The sequence below is a fragment of the Pteropus vampyrus genome, unplaced genomic scaffold, assembly GCF_000151845.1.
Source record: "Pteropus vampyrus isolate Shadow unplaced genomic scaffold, Pvam_2.0 Scaffold24, whole genome shotgun sequence".
In the NCBI taxonomy this organism is placed as follows: domain Eukaryota; kingdom Metazoa; phylum Chordata; class Mammalia; order Chiroptera; family Pteropodidae; genus Pteropus; species Pteropus vampyrus.
Genome location: NW_011888805.1, coordinates 148,625 through 168,352, shown reverse-complemented (window position 1 = coordinate 168,352; position 19,728 = coordinate 148,625). Strand labels below are relative to the sequence as shown.

Here is a 19,728-nt window from a genome sequence, read left to right as displayed (position 1 = left end):
AATATAGGTTAAGGATTAGAAAAAGGAGCCATTCCAGCCAAACTAAACAGGCTCTCACATTGTTATATTAGCAACTCTCACTGCCATTAAAGTTACAGGTATTACTCCGTGAATCCACCACACCTGGGTAAAGAAAACAGTGTCTCCAGAGAACCAAAAAACTTAGACTGCAGAACGTTTTCTTGATCAGCTGCTCTGGATCGCGTTCTGGAGGCAGCAGAAAATCCACCTGAGATCTGTCGGCCCTGTTCTGGCCACCCCCGGAAGCTGGTCAGTCTACGCACGGCAGAAGCTTGAGGAATTTCATCGTGGGACTCCTTATAATTGGAGTTTAGGGAGGAAATTGGTGCAAAGAACTGTAAATATCCATGTTACCAGAAGAGATCAGAGAATGTCTACTACCTCAGTTTTCTATAGCTACCGTGAATGGCAGTGCTTTTCAGATATATTTTCCAGAGCTGTGCTGGACATGGCAGGATTTACCACTTGCTGGACGTGGCAGGTGGCCCCTGAACATGGGACCTGAGTACAGGAAAACGTGTAAATGAGGTAAGGTGAGCAGACTCCCTTGGAAAAAGTGTACACAAAAGAGTAGTAGGGAGAAGATACAGATCACAACCTGGTAGAATTCAAGAAAGCACACGTGTTAAATAAATTTAAGGAATAGACTGTCATAACCAGGAGGACAACAAGGGTCAAAGGACCGCAATGTTCTTCTACAGAGCTTAAAGCTATACTTACGGCTATAGAATATGGTGTGCACACTCACCAGATTCAGCAATTTTAGATCTCAATAGGAAACTTGTCCCTGGTTCCCAGAGAAAGGAACTGTAAATAGTTAAATCTGGGAAAAGACTGGGAAGCTACTGAATTGATTCCCACCCAGGCAAGGCCCGAAATTGGGTGAACCTACATAGACTTTACTAGATTTGTAGAAACAAGACATACGATTCCCTTCCCCAAAATTGGGAAGGAAGCTGTATAATTGGCATGATAAAGACTTCCTCCTACCTCTGAGAACAGGGGAATTGCTTGGTCGCCCGGTCCCAAAAGCCTTTGCCAGGCACAGTGGCGTGCGCCTGTAGTCCCAGCTACTCAGGAGGCTGAGGCAAGAGGATCTTCTGCTTGAGCTCAGGAGTTCTAGGCTGTAGTACGCTATGCCTATCAGGTGTCCGCATCAATATGGTGACTTCTCGGGAGCAGGGGACCACCAGGTTGCCTAAGGAGGGGTGAGCCAGCCCAGGTTGGAAATGGAGCAGGTCAAAACTCCTGTGCTGATCAGTAGTAGGAAGATCATGCCTATGAATAGTCACTGCACTCCTGGCCTGGGCAACAAAGCAAGATCCTGTCTCTATTACAGCAGGTAAAAAGGGAACTCCAAATAGGGGACTGGAAGGATAATGAATGGCCCCCAGAACACATAATCCAATACTATAGGTCTGCCACTTGGGCAGAAGAGATCTTTGGGATTCCTTACCTCCATTTACATGTTAAATCGAATTATCCGACCGCAGGCAGTTATAATAAAAGTAGGAGAGTCCTGACCCTCCTGGCACATCAAGAAACTCAGATGAGAAATGCCATCTACCATAACAGGTTGGCACTAGATTATCTATTAGCAGCAGAAAGTGGTGTATTTGGGAAATTCAATCTCACCAAATGTTGTGTGCAAAGAGATGACCAGGGCCAGGCAGATGACAGGACCGGCACACGTGCCTCTACAAACATGGCATGGATAGGACCCCAAAAACCTCTTCAGAGGTTGATTCTTCACTTTTGGAGGCTTTAAGCCTTAATTAGAGTAGCAGTACTCCTCCTTAGTACCTGCCTACTTCTGCCTTGCCTGTTGCCTCTTGTTTGGACAATTACCGCCCTTATAGAAGCTACAGTGGAGAGAAAGACTACAGCAAAGATCTTTATGCAATCGAATTATTGGTCCCTGGTCCAGGGAGACCAAGAGGGAGATCAGGAAGGTAATCAAAAAGGTGATGTCCTTTAAAGAATTTAGACGAGCATCAAAAGGGGGGAATGATATGGGAAATGTAAAGAAATCTAAGATGGCTACCCTGTCCCGGAGGAATTTTTCCAACCTCCTCTCCCTGGAACACTTCCTTTCCCGTGCGTGGGAAACAAAAGATGTCCAAGTATGCGGAAGTAATCAATATATAATTCTACCTGCCTTTATTCAGGGCTCAGACTCTGGAGAGTGACTCCTCTGAGCCCGCTGGTGTAAATAAACCGCCTTTGATTCTTAGTTCACTGAGTGCCGCTTGGCTCTTCCAGGTACACAGGCCAAAATCTGCAACATAAGCCCTAAGAAATCCATGCCCAGACACAGCATAATTACAACACTGAAAGCTAAAGACAAAGAAAATTTCTTGAAAGCAGCCAGTGAAAAATGATGAATTAAGGGAACAATGATTTGAATAACTATAGATTTCTCATCGGAAACTATGGAGGACAAAAGGAAGTGGACAACGTTTTAAACTGCTGCAAGAACTGAAACCCAGAATTTTATATCAAGTGATAACATCCTAAGGAAGGTGAAATAAGACATTCTCAGATGAAGGAAAACAAAGATAATCTGTTGTCAGCAAACCTCCTCTAAAAATGCTGCTAAAGAAGTTGTTGGAACAGAAGGGATATGATATAGAAGGAATCAAAATATCAGGAATGCAGGAAGAGCAAGGAAAATGCTAAATATCCAGGTAAATATAAATGACTATTTTCCTTACCCTGAATTCTCTCAAATAAGTTGATGATTGAAAACAAAAACTGTAGTAACAATGTTGAATGAGGTTTTAAACGCATGCAGATGTAATGTATGATATAATTAAAAGTGAAGGGTAGAGCATAGAGAGTCTACATGGTGGTAAGGTTCTACATGGAACTACACTGAAGTGGGAAAATACCAATTATAAGTAGACAGTGAAAACTCAGTATGTACTTTGTAATCACCAGAACGACCTCTAACAAAACTACATAAAGAGATAATAGTCAAAAACACAGCAGAGGGAGATGCCATGGAAAATGGTGAATAGAAAGATTCAGGGTCAGTCCCTCCACAAAAACAATAATTGGGAAAAACAAAACAAACTATCAGAATCAGCTATTTTGGAACTCTGGAAGCTGACTCGGGCGCTTAAAGCAGCCAGGGGCATGCTTCATGAAGGGAGAGGCTCCTAAGATTTGGGAAGAGAGCAGAGTTGTGAACCAACTACCACTTTCTATTCCTCAGCCCTTCTGTGGTAATGGAGAGGGCAGCCCACCTTCCTGGAGCAGCTGACTGGTACCTGGGTGGCCAGTAAAGAAAGACCTTGCCTTCCAAAAATTTGGGGTTGTGCATTTTGTTAGGTGTTGGTGATTCTCTGAGGAACCAGCCCAGATGCCTGCTTTTCCTTTGACCTCCTTAGGAATAGTTAAAGAGACAGACATGCTTTTCTTTTTTGATCCAGACATTTAGGGAAATCTCCATCAGGCCACTGGTTTGGGTTGTTTTTCTTAGTGTGGAGTTTTGAGAGTTCTTTATATACAAGTCTAGATAGAAGCCTTTTGTTGGAATGTGATCTGTAAATATTTTAACTCCCATGCTGTAGCTTGTCTTTTCATTGTCTTGACTGTGCCTTTGGCAGACTGAATGTTTTTAATTTTGATGAAGTCCAGTTTCTCAACCTTTTTTTTTTATGGATAATGATTTTGGTGCCATTTCTAAGAACTCTTCACCTAACCTCAGGACATAAAGATTTTTTCTTTTATTTTCTTCTAGATGTATTATAGCTTTATGTTTTATCGCTAGATCTATGATCCATTTTGAGTTAATCTCTGTGTAAGACAGGAGGTTTATGTCGATCAGTATCTTTTGTATATGACTGACCAATTTTTCTAATACTATTTGTTGAAATAATTTACTTTCTCCATTTGGACCTCTGTCAAAGATTAAATGGCCATATTTGTGTGATTCTGTATCTCCATTCTCTATCCTATTCCATTGATTTATGTGTGTATCCTTTTGCCAGTATCACACTGCATTACTATAACTTCACAGTAAGTCTTAAAATCAAGTAGTTGATTCCTCTTAATTCTTTATTCCAGTTCCTTTGTCCACCCATGTAAATTTTAGAATTGGCTGATCTATATCTATAAAAATTCCTGCTGGGAATCTGTATTGGAATTTGAGTTAGATCTATAGATTTGGAGTTAAAGCTACAAATTTTGCGCGGAGAACTGATAGCTTCACTATGTTGAGTCTTCCACTCCATCAACACAGTATGTATTCCCATTTAAGATCTTCCTGATGATATTCTTTCATCAATTTGTAGCTCTCAGCACATAGATCTTGTTCATGTTCTATCACATTTACACCTAAGTATTTCATTTAGGGGAAGCTATTGTAAATGGTAGTTTTTAAATTTCAGTTTCTGGCTGTTCATTGCTTGAATATATATAGAAATGCAATATATTTTTATGTACTACCCTTATATCCTACAACCCTGCCAAACTCACTTGTTGGTTCTATGGATTTTTTTCATAGAGTCCCTGGGATTTTCTATATAGAAAATTATGTCATCTGTGAAGAGGGGAATTTTTTATTTCTTTCTAATCTGTATGCCTTTTATTTATTTTTATTGCTGTATAGCACTGGCTAAGACTTTCAGAACTATGTTGAATAAGACTGGTGAGAATAGATATACTTGCCTTTTTCTTGATCTTAAGGAGAAAGCATTCAATTTTTTACACACACATACATGCATACACACAAATATATGTATATATACATGTACTTACATATATACATACATATTAAAACCAAGGTGAAATAAAGATACTTTTAGACAGACAAATCTGACACAAACCTGAGAGAATGCATTACCAGTACTAAAAGTAGACCTGTACTAAAAGAAATTCTAAAGGAAATTTAAAAAATAAAATATTAAATGCAATGACAGAAGTAGTTACAACTTGATGGGGGAGCATTATAGAACAGATGCTATCTCAACACACTCTCAGAGAATGATTAAAAATGATCAGGAGTTAACCAGGCTTCAGAAAGAGGGGAGGGCTGTGGAAGACAGGAGAGAAAAGACATTCCAGAAGGAATGGTATGAACAAAGGAACAGAGGACTAATTTGGACTTTACATACAACGGAACCACTAAAGGGTTTTTAATTGTACAGCTTATTGTCAGAATTATGAGCATCTCCTCATTGAAGTGCCAGAGGTAATTTCAAGTGGAGATACAGTAGTTCCCCCTGATCCGTGGAGGATATGTTCCAAAGCCCCCAGTGGATGCCTGAAACCATAGGGTACTGAACCCTATATATACTATGTTTTTTCCTATATATACCTACCTTTTCACTTAAAGTAAGCACTTTATGGTTGCTCTTTGTCATATCTGAATTGCCAGCATCACTACTTTTGTGCTTTGAGGCCACTATTAAGTAAATTAGGGTTATTGGAACAAAAGCACTAAGATACAACAGTCAATCTGATAACTGAATTGGCCACTAACAGGTGGGTAGCATATACACCATGGTTACACTAGACAAAGGGACAATTTATGTCCCAAGTAGGACAGAACAGGACAGCATGAAATTTGTCACGCTACTCAGAATAGCGAACGATTTAAAACTTATAAATTGTTTATTTCTGGAACTTTTCATTTAATATATTCAGATTACAGTTGACCACAGGTAACTGAAACAGCAGAAAGTGAAACTGCAGATAAGGAGGAATTACTGTATAAACAACTCTTTGCAGGCTAGAATGTGCACAAAGGGAAACAAAGCCAGTAGATGATATACAAAGTAAATTGGAATAAATCTTCAACGGGTACTAAAGAGTTCTATGAGAATGAAATATGAATATAGTGTATGAGTGAGAGAGAATATAAAAGTATGGTGACAGAATAATGGAGAATAGGGTTCATACATGGAAATTTAGTGGGTTTTTGATATCCTTACAAGTTCATCCTTTATTTATTTTTTAGGCAAGGCAACCCTTGGTTGACCTCACAGATTTCAAAGACCTCGTCAGCTTACAATCCCTTATGTTTTATTTTTTACACCTACAGCACCTGGTCTTCCTAGGTGGTCTCCCATCCAAGTACTAATCAGGCTCGACCCTGCTTAGCTTCTGAGATAGACGACAAGTTCATTTTTTAAGTCCAGATTAAGATGCTCTAAGTAAAAGACTGACATACATACAGTGCAAGAGACTTTGTGACCATTCTTTTGGTATAGATTCTATATCTTACCTTCATTTGTGTTTCTAATGGTGTTTGTGCCAAGAAAGGAGGTTGTCCCACCAACATTTCAAAAAGAATTACACCAACACTCCACCAGTCACATAACTGTGTATAGCCTAAAATAAGATACCGAAGTTATAGTTATTTATAAGCACTTTTTAAAAAGTGCTCAAAAAAATTAAAAAAATAAAAAAAAATAAAGTGCTCAGAATCAATACAATCAAAATTACTATTAAATCAGCAATTAATACTTTTATTATAATCCTAAAAAAGAAGCCTTATTCTAATGAAGTTTCAGCTGGTATAAAGGCCTATTTAGATTATTTATAAAACAAATGTTTTACCTGTTCGTAACAACACTTCAGGTGCAATATAATTGGGAGTCCCAACCAAAGAATGTGCTAGACATCGCTGATGCTGACGTGCTGCTCTCCGCTCTAGTGGCTTTAATCTGTCTCCACATCGACAGTTAGAGGGGTCACCCCATTCGTTACTGAAATCCATGCTATCTTGCCGCGGATGGTCACCTGTAAAGTAAAAAAAGAAAAGAAATTAAAGGGACAAGAACACAATAGTAAACCTACAGTCTGTTTAATCTTTTGACATCATGGTTTAGAGTTAACAACACATTCCCCCTGTGACAAGCAAAGGCACAGTGTACACCAAATCACGGATGGTGTTTATTACTGACTGCAGCCTGTGATCTGAGATATCAATTGGACAAGTTTTACACTAAGAAATATTAGCCCAAGATTCAGTAATGTACTCAGTGTTAACTGATGACAGTCAAAGTCATGAGTAGGTAGGATTAAGAATTTGTTACTCAGACTGCTCCCGAGTACTACTCTAGACAAAGTTTCGAACAAATTAAATCAGTGTTCATTTCCTTCAATAAATGACAATGATAAATAAAAAAAAGAAAGGGTTCTTCTTTCAGGTAGCTTCTCTGTCGGGAAGAAACAATAAACACATACATATGTAAGAAACACAGTGATACATCCTATGTAGAGAGTCAACATGGAGTGATGTGACTGAGTGACATTTGTAAAAACAAATGGGAATCAACCAGTTGAAAACCAGGGCAAAACATTCTATACAGAAACAACAGTAACAAAGACCAGTGCAGTTAGAAAAGGAGAGAATGATAGGAAATGGAGCAGGAGCCGGTGCGCATGGGTTTTGTAAGCAAAAGAAATGGTTTGCTTTTCACTCAAAGTACAGTGGGAAAACATATTGGAGAGTTTGAAGCAAGAAAACGACAAGATCTGATCTATATTTAAAAAAGAAAACCTAACTGCTGGGTAGATTATAAAAGAGGACAAGAATGAAGAGACCAGATAAGAGGCTATTAAACTTAAGCTTGGACCATGGTGGTAACAGTAGAGATGGCCAAAAGCGAACAGATTCAGGATATATTTAGAGGTGGAGTAGCAGGACTTATTGATGGATTAGATGTAGGGGCTATGGGAAAAAAGAATCAAGGATAACTGAGTGGATAGTAGTGATGCAGTTTACTAAACTGGGTAAGACTGGAGGGGGCAGAATACAGAGGGGTAGAAATTAAGAGTTGTTTACTGGTGATTTTAAGTTTGAAAGGCATATTAGGGAGAGGCCATTTCTGGAGAGAGCTTTGGAAGTCACTGATATAGAGATGGTATTTAAAGCCATGGCTAAATAAAATCACCTAGAAAAATATATCTAAAATCAACCTAACTGTAATAATCAGTTGGGATGTTTGATTAAAATACAATTTCTACCCTCTAGTGAAGATTTTCAATCAACAGACTGGAATAGAGCTTAAAAATCATTTTAAAAAAGAACCACAGGTGAATCTGAAGAAACATATTACATTAAATTGAACATTAAATAGGTTTGGGTTTCTCAGTTCTATCAATTCAATGTCACCTCTACTCGTGTTCACAGAAGCACAGGAGGCTAAAACTTACCTCAGGATTGCTATGAGCATTAAATTAGAATATAAGTAAAGCACCTAGTCATAGTATTCAACAAATGTCAGATGGACTTACACTTCCATTAGCTCTTGAAGGGATCTTGGTGAGGCACTGTGGTGTAGTAGAAATAACATGGGCCCTGTAATCAGACAAACCTGGGTTCAAAGCCTAGCCCTTACACTTATTTTCTGTCTGACCTTGGGCAAGTAACTTCATCTAACTAAGCCTCAGTTTCTTCATCTTGCCTTGCAATGACATTGTGAGGATTAAATAGAATCTTGTATACAAAGTGTTTAAAGTTAAATAAGTTGTGTCATAGTTATACAATGGAATCCTAAATAGCAGTGAAATGTTACATGCAATAACACAGATGAACCTCAAACATAAAAGAAGTCAACATAGAACAATACATATAGAATGATTACATTTAAATAAAGTTCCAGAGTAGGCAAAATGAAATAATTGTTTACGGATATATACATATGTGGTTAAAGTATTAAGAAAAGTAAAGAACTGATTACAAAGCTCCGAAATAATGGTTACCTCTGTGGAGGAAAGAAGGGCAAGCGATTGTTTATAGGCTTCAAAGGTGCTTATAACCTAGTTCTTAAGCTAAATGGTGGGTATGGGGCTTCATTTAAAAATTATTTTTTAAAATGTTATTTGTCTGATATTTCAAAATAACAAAAATGTAAAGATGTTAACTTAAAAATGTTAATGACATTTAGAAATAAAATAATCTAACACACTATTTCATTTTAGAAGTCTAGGTGTCTGAAGGATTCACCAGTGCTTACTCAATAGTCAAGACCTGACCCAAGACTTCTGGTTCCATCCAGTGATAATACCATTTTTTATTTTATTGCATTAATAAATCATATTAGTATGTACAAATTTTATGCTTTTACTCACCACTCTGATAGTACTTAGAATCATGTGTCCATCTGAAGCCAGTGCAGAGACCAAAGTCAGTCAATTTAATATGACCATCACGATCAATCAAAATGTTATCGGGTTTAATATCTCTATGAATAAAACCCATTTTATGAACACTTTCAACTGCACAGGTAAGTTCTGCTATGTAGAATCGTGCCAGATTTTCTGGAAAGATGCCCATTCTAATTAACAAGCTCATCATATCACCCCCGGGAATATAGTCCATTACAAAGTATAAATTGTCCTTATCTTGGAACGAATAATATAGACGAACTACCCATTCGTTGTCAGCTTCGGCCAGGATATCTCTCTCAGCTTTAACATGAGCAACCTGATTTCGAAGCAGAACATCTTTCTTTCGAAGAGTTTTTGTTGCATACAATGCCTTAGTATCTACTTTTCTTGCTAGACAGACTTCACCAAATGCTCCTATTCCTAGTGTCTTTATCTTCACAAACATAGACTTGTCCATTTTAGCCCTCTTAAGACGGATGTAATTAGACTCTTTCTGGCAGAGCATCTTTCTCATTTGATCCTGGGCATCTTGAGATAATCCAACCTAGGCAAATAAACTAAATGTTAAATAAGGAATTATCATCTATACAGAATATTAAGAAATAGCTTGGAAAAAATTCAGGCACATATTTAAAGGTTAAATGCATAATAATTTTTAATGAATTATGTTAGAAATCTAGACTATATTTCAGAAAAAGTTAATTATCAAAAGTGCAGCTTAAGAGATAGTTAAGAGTATATTCAAGGTAAGTATATATACAGATTCAGCTGTGGAGAGCAAGAAGATGATAACGATCAGCTTTCTACTCCTCTCTAATGCACGCAAAAAAATGTTCCCAGTGTGCAATAACCAAACGTCTGTTCACATGCATCCTCATCTATCCCTCCATGCATACTCATCCCAAAATACATGATTAGACTGCCTTCATTATATGCTTTGTGGAATGCTTAGGACTCAAATATTCTTTCTCCCATTTTAGGCTTTATGAAATTTTCACTCCAGGTTCATTTATTCTGAAAAAAACTGATGTATTAAGAACAAAAGAATATCTTCTCTAACCTAACCACTCATTGTCAGTCTTTCCTTTTATATTTCTCAAGGCATTAGAATAAGGGTAGGAAGGACTCACAGCCATTACTAATACAAAATGCGAACGGTTTCTCCTACCTTATTGGAAAGGGACAACTTGTATGATTACAGAGTATCTTTTAGATATTTTGGAACATTTCAAATAGTCAATGTGACTTATGAAGATACCAAAACAGATAAAAACAAAAACCAACTTCTAAGTAGACATGAATACTTGGATTTAGAAGAAACAGTTTATTTTTGGCTAGCTAAAAAAGAATATATTTTTTAAAGGGAATAGAAATTTGATTTAAAAAGTAAAGTCTAATTCTAGAAATGCAAGACTAAAATGTAGCAACCTCATGCTTCTGTTAGGATGCAGTTTTGCATGCAAAAAACTTTTAAGAAGGATGGCATGCTAGACTTAGAATAGAACCGTTTCTCTTAAAATCTTACTTGCCTACACAGTAATGGAGGCTACAGAAGTCAGCAAAGCTTCCAACACCATAAAAGTTTAAATCAGCTATTAGTGAAAGTGAAGAGGAAAAAGGAAAAATAAACTAAGAAAATACATACAGACAGACTTTAGTAAGAAAACTTCAGAGCTAAAATATGGATAAGTAATAAGTCATACAGATTATCATGGTGTTTCTCATCTAACAAAATTCATTGTATAGCTCGAATAACGATACTGTGATATCAGATGTACGAAATTATTTTAAAAGAATAGCTTTCTCAAGTTATGTGAGGAAATTTTATCATAAATTTAAGCCTGTTAGATTTTGAATAATAGGTATAAGATTAGGAGTCAAACCTTTGAACTGTAAACATGATAAAATAATAATGACAGTACCACTATAATATCCAGTGAAGAGCTCTATATGGAATCACAAGAGATTAAAGTGTTTACTTTTTCTGATCTCTTTTTTAGTAGACTTTGACTTAATAATTTCAGCACATTATAAAAATGCAATTAGATGGCAAAACAACTGATGGGAGATGTCTCTGACACTTTCAATACCAACCTGACAAAAAATGTTTCATGACTGTATCAAGAGACCCAGATAATTCTAGCTCATTTTAAAATGTTATAACATGTAAAACCTAAAAAATAACCTTTGCTCCAATTCCCATGAAAAAGGATTATGTATACCTAAACTGCACATTGCAAATTATATTTCTAATTTATTAGAACTTTATTATAGGAAACTATGAGTAAACCTTGAAATACTAAAATAAAATGCTATAATAAAAAGTACTTTAACGTTTACTGACTTTTAAATAATTGATAACATATTTAGCTATAAAAAAATACTAGACCACTATATTTTAAAAGAAACACCTAGCAAATAGATGGAGTACAAAAATGGACATTTTGAAAGGTTTTACCCGCATCATTTCATTCTCTAATTGTTTTTTACGATGTAGACGTTGCTGATGAGATTTAAGTACATTTTCTACATGTTGCTCCATAAAGAATTTAAATGCCTGAGGAGAGTAACTTTGAATACGAGATTCCCTTCGCTCTTCATCTTTCTTGTTTTTCCTAACAGTAATAGGTGAAGTTGTAATCTGTTTCTTTTCTTTATCCCCACTATCAACATTTTCATAACTTTTTTCACTCTCATCTTCCTTGGGCAAGCTCAGCTGATCCTCTTTGTTAGATTTATTGATTGATTCATATGGAGGAACAGATGGGTTTTGATGTAGCAGATGTTTTGGATAAGGTGGTGGTGGGCCTTGATAATTTGGAGCTTCAGCAACCGGTGGCATAACAGTCATATTTGAAGTGGTACCCTCGGGAAAAGGACTAGGTTGAACAGATTGAATTGGCTGTGGTATCCAAGAAGGGTGCGTAGGTGCTAAAGCAGTCTGTAGCTCTGGTTTCAATACACGTATGCTTTTCACGGGTTGCTGAATTGGAGCTGGTGTAATAGCAGTGACTGTTGTAGCTGAAGGCTGAGAATTAGCAGAATGACTTGTTCTATTTCCTAAGGGGTTATTAAAAGAATTTGACCTCACTGGTATGTTAGGTTGCCATGTAGGGATTTCATGCCCAGTGCTTGTGGACGACTGAGCTGGAGCAGAAGACGACTGAGGCCAAGTTGTTTGTAGTCCAGGTACACTAATGTTATAAAGTTCCATGTTATGACTGTTTCTATTTGGCACCATCACAGATGGAGGGATATTTCCATTTGTATATGAAGGAGCAGCAGTAGATCCCCCTGTCTGTAAAGCAGAAGGGCTTTGTCCATTAGTTGGGGTCAGAGGATACGGAGGGGGTGGCTGCCGATTCACGGCGCCAGCAGGGACAACATTTTGATGTATCATAAAATCAGTTTGACTACTACCATTCTGAATTCCAGGTCTCCCTGGTGGAAAATTAAATTTGTTAGAACTTGGCATGATGATTGGTTGTCTGCCAACAGGAACAGAGCTAATGCCTCTCTGTCCCTGATTAGGAGGGTTCAATGGGGACGTGTTAACAGGTGGTGGAGGATAGCCCTCCTGCCAGGCTCCAGGTGGAACGGGGGAGATTCGGGAGATCACATATTCCATGTTCCCAGAATAGCGCTTTGTTTGAGAGTTTGGTTCCCACGAGGGGGGAGGTGGAGTTGTACCTCTTGGAGGAGGAGTCTGGCCTCTTGGAGGTGGCGGTGGAGTGACACTCCTTACTTGAGGAGGTGGTGGGGGGTTCACTCTCTGTCCATTGCTAGGGTGACCTTGAGCAAATGCAGTTATACCAGATCCTGACAAAGGTTTTCCTACATCTGTCTGTGAGTTGGGGCTTTCAGAACGATAGACCACACTTTCTCCCAGTGGTGGACCATGTCTCTGAGGAACTAAGGATTCTTTAGAACCTTTCCAGCTTTGTTTGCGGTTAACTGATTGTTGCATACTCCCTATGGTCATAAAACAGAGAGAGAGAAAAAAACATGTTTTTAATCTCTTATTTTTGAAAATTTTAGCTTGGAATAAATAGTATACCTCCTACATATGCTATTTGCATCACTCTTTTAATTAAAAAGTAGAAGATTCTTTACCAGTATATAAAATGTTTCCTTACTTTAAAAAAATGTTATCAGTTTTTCACTGTGCAGATATACCCAAATTCATTTAATCAGTTCTCTATTGATGGACATTAAGGTTGTTCCAGGCTTTTGCTTTACAAAATCAAAAATTTTATACAGATTTCATTTCATGCATGTTAAGTAAATTATCAGAAGTGGCATTAGTGAACCAAACAATGTGTCCATTTGTACTTTTTTGATGGATATAATAACTAATTCTAAATAAATTTAAATATGGCTTTTAAAACAAAAAAGACAGCAGGGGATAATTAGCAGAACGAACACTAAGTTATAGATTTTACAGAGTCATTCTTTAGTGGAATTACCAAATAAATGAAATAGGCAAGAAAATATGATACAAAAAATTACTTAAAATATTCTAGCCACTTGGAAAAAGATACATAATACATTATATGTAATAAATTTATATAAAATACAATAAAAATAATTTTGTATATGATACAATAAAAATAATACATTCCAGAAGGATTAAACATTTAAGTGTTAAAGATGAAACCATGCAGGTATTAGGAAAGAACAAGTGAATATTAAATTACAGAGGACCTCCTTGGAAGGTCTTCCCAAGTATGACAAAGGTAGAGAACACAGTAAAAAGCTAAGAGATCTAAATACATAAAACACTCATCACCATCAAAACAAAACAAACCAGAAATGTCATCTAGGGATAAAATATATTTAATAACACATATGAGAAAAAATTAGTAAATGTTCATAACGTAGTTTAACATTCTTCACCTTGGCTGGGCAGCATCTTGGGTCTGTGACTTCAGGGAAAGTCATCACTCTGAGCAAGCTAGACAAGTCTGCTGGCCACCTTCCTCAAATAGTCAGCTGAGGCTAAATACACCATGTCACTCACCCAGCTTTTACCAGTTAAAACGCAAGTCATTGCAACCCTAGAGCAGACTGCCGCCTCTGTTGTTCTGCACCTCCCATAAAGCTCTCTGTGTTCTCCCACCTCCCACACCTTGCCACAATTACCCTCTAGACATGCTCTACTCTGTAACCAGCAAATGCTCCTATATCACTAACCTCTACGCCAAGCTTTCCCACAACCACCTTCTGCTGACATTACTTTCCTTTCAGACCTTTGCAATTAAGGTTTTCTTCAAAAATAAATTGGCTAAAAAGTGGATGCTACCTCTTTACTCTCCATTTATCCTTCCAGGTAATTGCTTTCTTTCATACTTTTTAAAAAGCCAGCTCTTTGGAAACTCATGTTACTTAGGATGCTGCGTTCATTCCTCCCACTTAATGAACTCTTACTTGCTCGCCCTCAACCACCCAAAACTTTGGCATTCAGTCTACCCTAAGCCTTTCCAACATTCTGTAGCTTCAACATCCACATAGACTAACCATCCATCACCCTTCATCTCTCGGTTTCTTGAACACCTCCCCTCCATTCCACATCAAATATCACTCCCAAGATCACAATTCTAATTTTGATACCACTCATAGCTGCTGCTTTTTCAAAATTACTAATTTAAGGTTTCTACTCTTGGACCCCAACTTCTCCTCATGTTTAACTACTACTGTAACGTTCTTCAACCTCATCAAGCCCTCCAGTGCTAATCCCCTACTTCATCAGTCCTCCTTTCTTTATGACATACTTTAAACAATTTAAATCCATGATCCATCACTTCTTTCTTCCCTCTGTATTCCCTTTCTCTTCTCCTCCTTTCTACTCATTCATTAAATATTTATTGGGCACCTATATGCCAGGCACTGGCTTAAGCAATCCAAGTACACTGCTGAACAAGATAATATCCCTAGCTCCATGGAACCTACATTTTTGAGAGAAGACTGATAATAAACAAGTGAATAAATAAACAAGGTAACATTCAGGTATGATAAATGCTACATGAAAGAAATATAAATGGTGTCAACGACAGAGTGACAGGAGGATAGAAAGGGTTAAGTCAGTGGTCAAAAAGCTCCACCAAGGATACATGATCTGAGACTGAGCAAAAGTCCTGAAGTAGGAGCTTGCTATTTTCCAAGAACAAAAAGAAACCCAGTATGGCTAGGGAGCAGTAAATGTAGGGAAGAGTGTTATTAGATGAATTATGAGAGCAAGGGACCCATGGAGAGGAGTCTGGAAGGAATGAGAAGCCGCTAAAAGCAGAGGAAGAATACGCTCTGATTAAGGATTACCCTTTCACAACAGTCTGAATTCCTTTTATCTCTGTATCTTATTTTGTACTTGTTTAGTAAAACTCCAGTCAAGGATGATTCCAGCTATCTACTTCATTTCATGCCTGCTTGAGAAGGTAATGTAAAGAGCAGATTGATTCTACCACAAATTCACGATCAGCATCATCAAATGGCCTCAGCATCTCCAGTAAATTCTGTTTCTTTTGGTCTCCACGATGATTCTTGCCAGTCCTCAGTGTCTTCGAATTGTCCGCCCCATTCTTCACCCATCACTCTTGGCACATGACTTAATTTTCTACTTCAGAGGAAACTGAAGGCATCAGAAAGAAATTCTTTTCTCTTCTCTATATAACCTAGGCTCATTTGCTCCTGTTAGAGCAAATATTTAATTTCATTCTCTTAACTGGAGTTTTATAACTATCTTTTAAGTATGCCTAAGGACTTTCCTATTGAAAGTAATAATAAAGCACTCCCTCTGCTCCCACGCAGACACCACTTCCTCAAACTGTCATTTGGTGCTGGTCCACAGACATTGGCCCACCACAGGTAAGCAGGGAAGCTGAGAGTAAAAATTTAAAGACTTACAGAAATTTGACAAAATAATTTTACGTCTGTTAAATGTAATAATGAAATCTTTGGACTTATATTTTGTATATCATTTAAAATTTTAATTTTCTAATAATTGATTAGTATAGTTTATAAAATTATTAATCGGTAATAAATTAAAAACTAAAAAAAAAATCTTCACTGTGGATATGAAGCACTATTCTTACTAATGTCCTCATTCTCTCATAGAAAAAACTTGTCGAAGAACTGACTATACTTGAGTTCTTCATATCCATTTATTCCTCAACTCATTACAATCTGAATTATGCTCCCATGACTGAACAAAAACAAGTTACTCCATGTGTTCTGGAATGAACTGTATCCCCCTAAAATTCAGTAAGTCTTAACTCTCAATATCTCGGAACGGCACTGTGTTTGAAGATAGGGCTTTTAAAAAGGTAATTCAATAAAGTCATAGAGTGGGCCTTATCAAATATGACTTGTGTCCTTATAAGAAGAAATCTGGACACACAGAGAGAGACACCAGACACATGTGCATGCAGACGGATGACAATGTGAGGACTCAGTGAGAAGGTCATCTGCAAGCCATGGAGAGAGGCCTCAAGAGAAACCAAACCTACTGTCTCCCTGATCTGACATCTAGCCTCCAGAACTGTGTAAGAATCAATCTGTTACATCAGCCACCCAGTCTGTAGTACTTTGTTATAGCAGCCCTAGTAAACTGAGGTACCATGTCTCTAAAGCTAACGAGGTATTTTCTAGTTCTCACCTTGGCTGACCTTTCTTAGCAGTGTCTGGCATTTTGACTATTCCTGCCCCTTCTTGAAACATTTTCTTCCCTAGGCTTTCAAGACACTAGAAATTTTATTTTATTTTTTTTTAACTTCCTTTTTAGCTAATTCTTCTGTCTTCTTTGCAGGCTTATCCTTTCCTATAAGCTACTGAGTAACAGGCTTGGTTGTCCATCTTGTCATTTTTGTCCACGTTATCGCCTTTGTGTAACCTATTTCATGCAGGGCTAATATAAGAGCTGTTTTTATCTAGCTCCCCACTTGACATCTTCACTTAGATAACTCAATGAGTCTAACTCAACATTATGTCTGCAGCCAGACTTATCTCTTAGCATTCCCTTTGATAATGTGGTACATCACCACCCTTTTATTTTCCACACCAAAAGCCTAAGAGTCATCCCTCTCCAGCATCATCCCCCATATGTAATCAATCACCAAGACCTTGTCGATTTTACTCTTCCCATCTCTAATTCATTCATATTTCTCCACTACTATCACCCTAGTCCAGATTACCTTCATTTTCTGTGAACTACTATATCTCTTATCAAGTCCATCCAGATACTCTTACTTCCTCTCTTCTCTGTTCTTATCCACTTGGCCATCTTTTTGAAACACAAATCTAATTATGTCATCACCCTGTTTGAAACGTTTTCATAACTTCCTGCTGCACTTAGGATAACATCAATATGGTCCTGCACAGTCAGGCCCCTATGTAGTTTTCCAGTCATACCCCATACTTTTGTTTTCAGTGCTCTCTAGCCACTTTCATTTCTTCTAATGTGGTATCAAAACCTGCCAAACAGGTCACGCATAACGACACACTTCCTCACTAAACCCATCCCCATTAACCTTTGTCTTTCTTCAAACAGTGGCTCTATTATCAGTGTCACAGGAAGGTTTTCTTTGATCTCCTTGATTAGGCCAAAATCTCTCCATTATATGAGTCCACAGCACCATGTAACTTTCCTGTTTTCATTCATACTTACATAGTTGTAGTTCTACATGTATTTGTGTGAGTATTTGATCTTCCTTAGTAGAATGTCAACTCTACAAAAGGACAAGAACTTTATACCCAATGTCAAACAAAGGGCAAAAAAACAGTAGTTCATCAATAAAAATTTGAATAAAAGAAAAAATGAATAAATAAGGCCTCTTATAAGTCAATAAAAAAGACAAACACAAGATTAACAAAGAATTAAAATGCCAGTTTAAAAATAACCAATAAACAAATGTTCAGCCTTACCACTGATCAAAGAAATGTGAATGTAAAATGAGTCTTTCCACAGCCATTAAATACATAAAAATGATAATACCTAAGATTTAGAAATATAGATATTCTCATATTAAATTGGGAGAATATAAATGGGTACACCTTTCTGACAGTAAAATCTAAGAGAAACCCTAAATTTTTGCAAGTCTTTAAAAATTTACTTTTACAAAATCATTAGGATTGCACAAATATTTAGATACCAGAGCATTTACAGCAAGGCTGTCTACAATGGCAAAAAAATAAAAATAAAAATAAAAGGAGAAAACAAAGCAAACGTCAAAAAATGAGACTGGTTAAATAAAGTATGTGATAAATCTATTTTAATGTAGCTATTAAAATCAGTCCATTTAATAATAAGGAAAGTTATGCATGGTATATTAAGAGAATGAATTAGGACTTAGTATGACCCATTTTTTGCATAAACAGTAAGAATCAAAATAAGTTCGCAACTAGACTGCTGCCTATCAGAATTACCTATAGAACTTTAGGGTCCATCCTATAATTCATTTCAGCATAGTATAACACTATTATCCTAACATTATCCTAATTTGAGACTTTTGTTTACTATGATGCTTTTAACAACTTCTAAGACTAAAGATCTGCTATACTTAAATATTTTAAAACAATGCTATAAAATAAAAGCCTAAGGGAAAAGTCTGATTAATCACCTGGCTTCAAGCTGGCATTAATAGGTCTGGCAGCTGCTGCACTCATCTGCTCCCGTCGAGGATCTTGGTAACTCATTTTGCTAATAAATTCAATTGCAGCTTCTATACTTCTGTTGTTGGTTTTCTGAAGAGCTTGTATAACCATATCCTGGTATGAAATTTGAAAAAAGGAACAAAATTTAAGTCATAATAAGAGGGAAAGAACACTATGAATTCCACTAGACAAATCCATAATTATGAATAGGCTCCCAAACCATAATATTCATGTCTTATTTGTAAAACTACTATAAAAATCCATACATTCTCAAATTACTAAACAAAACAAACCCTCAAATCCTTCAAATGTTTCTTTAATATTTTCACCTCTATGTAACATATCACTGTTTTCTTCTAGAATTAATTTCTTCCAGGAACAATCACAGCAATGTGATTGTGATTATTACTCATTCTTAATTTCATTTTTATATAAACAAACAGACTATCAGACTGTTAAAAGGTATCATTGAAAATACTGAAAACCACTTTTTTGTATTGTTAAAACATTTTATTAAACACCTTTGCCACAGCATTACTAGTAAAAGAACTATGTAGTTCTGGTTCCTATCCTCCTAGAGCTTACATTTTCAGAGAACTTTATTTATAAGAACATAAATATAGGAAAAATGGTGGAAGAAAAACATTTAGACTATATATGATTACATGAACACTTTAGGAGGCTAGATGATATGACAGAAAAAGCAGAGTTTGGAATCAAACAGAACTGATTTGAGTTCCAGCAACCCCACATTACTATGCTTTTGTTTTTCATGCTTAGAAGCAAAAATACACTCCAGTGATTGTAAATTTATATGCCCCACTTCAGAACTGTGTGAACTTTGGCAAGTTATTTAACATTTCGGAGCTCAATTTCTTCATCTGTAATAGACTCACAGAACTGATGTGAGGATTAAATGAAAAAACATGTAAAAGC

General features: G+C 36.8%; 1 protein-coding gene and 1 long non-coding RNA gene across 3 annotated transcripts in view; one reads left to right on the top strand and one right to left on the bottom strand.

The window, feature by feature from the left end:
* Positions 1–3,955, top strand: part of LOC111737152 — a 37,488-nt gene extending 33,533 nt beyond the window's left edge. For both annotated transcript variants that reach the window (XR_002779366.1, XR_002779365.1), the window contains exon 5: positions 8–3,955. This is a non-coding gene — a long non-coding RNA (uncharacterized LOC111737152). The remainder of the gene's footprint in view (positions 1–7) is intronic.
* LATS1 (large tumor suppressor kinase 1) overlaps positions 1–19,728 on the bottom strand; it is a 52,186-nt gene that overhangs the window by 19,627 nt on the left and 12,831 nt on the right. The window contains exons 3-7 of the mRNA XM_011356097.2: positions 18,759–18,906; positions 11,606–13,119; positions 9,109–9,691; positions 6,589–6,771; positions 6,254–6,360 (exon numbers count right to left, since the gene is read on the bottom strand). Of these exons, the coding sequence (XP_011354399.1) occupies positions 6,254–6,360; positions 6,589–6,771; positions 9,109–9,691; positions 11,606–13,119; positions 18,759–18,906 (2,535 nt within the window). The remainder of the gene's footprint in view (positions 1–6,253; positions 6,361–6,588; positions 6,772–9,108; positions 9,692–11,605; positions 13,120–18,758; positions 18,907–19,728) is intronic.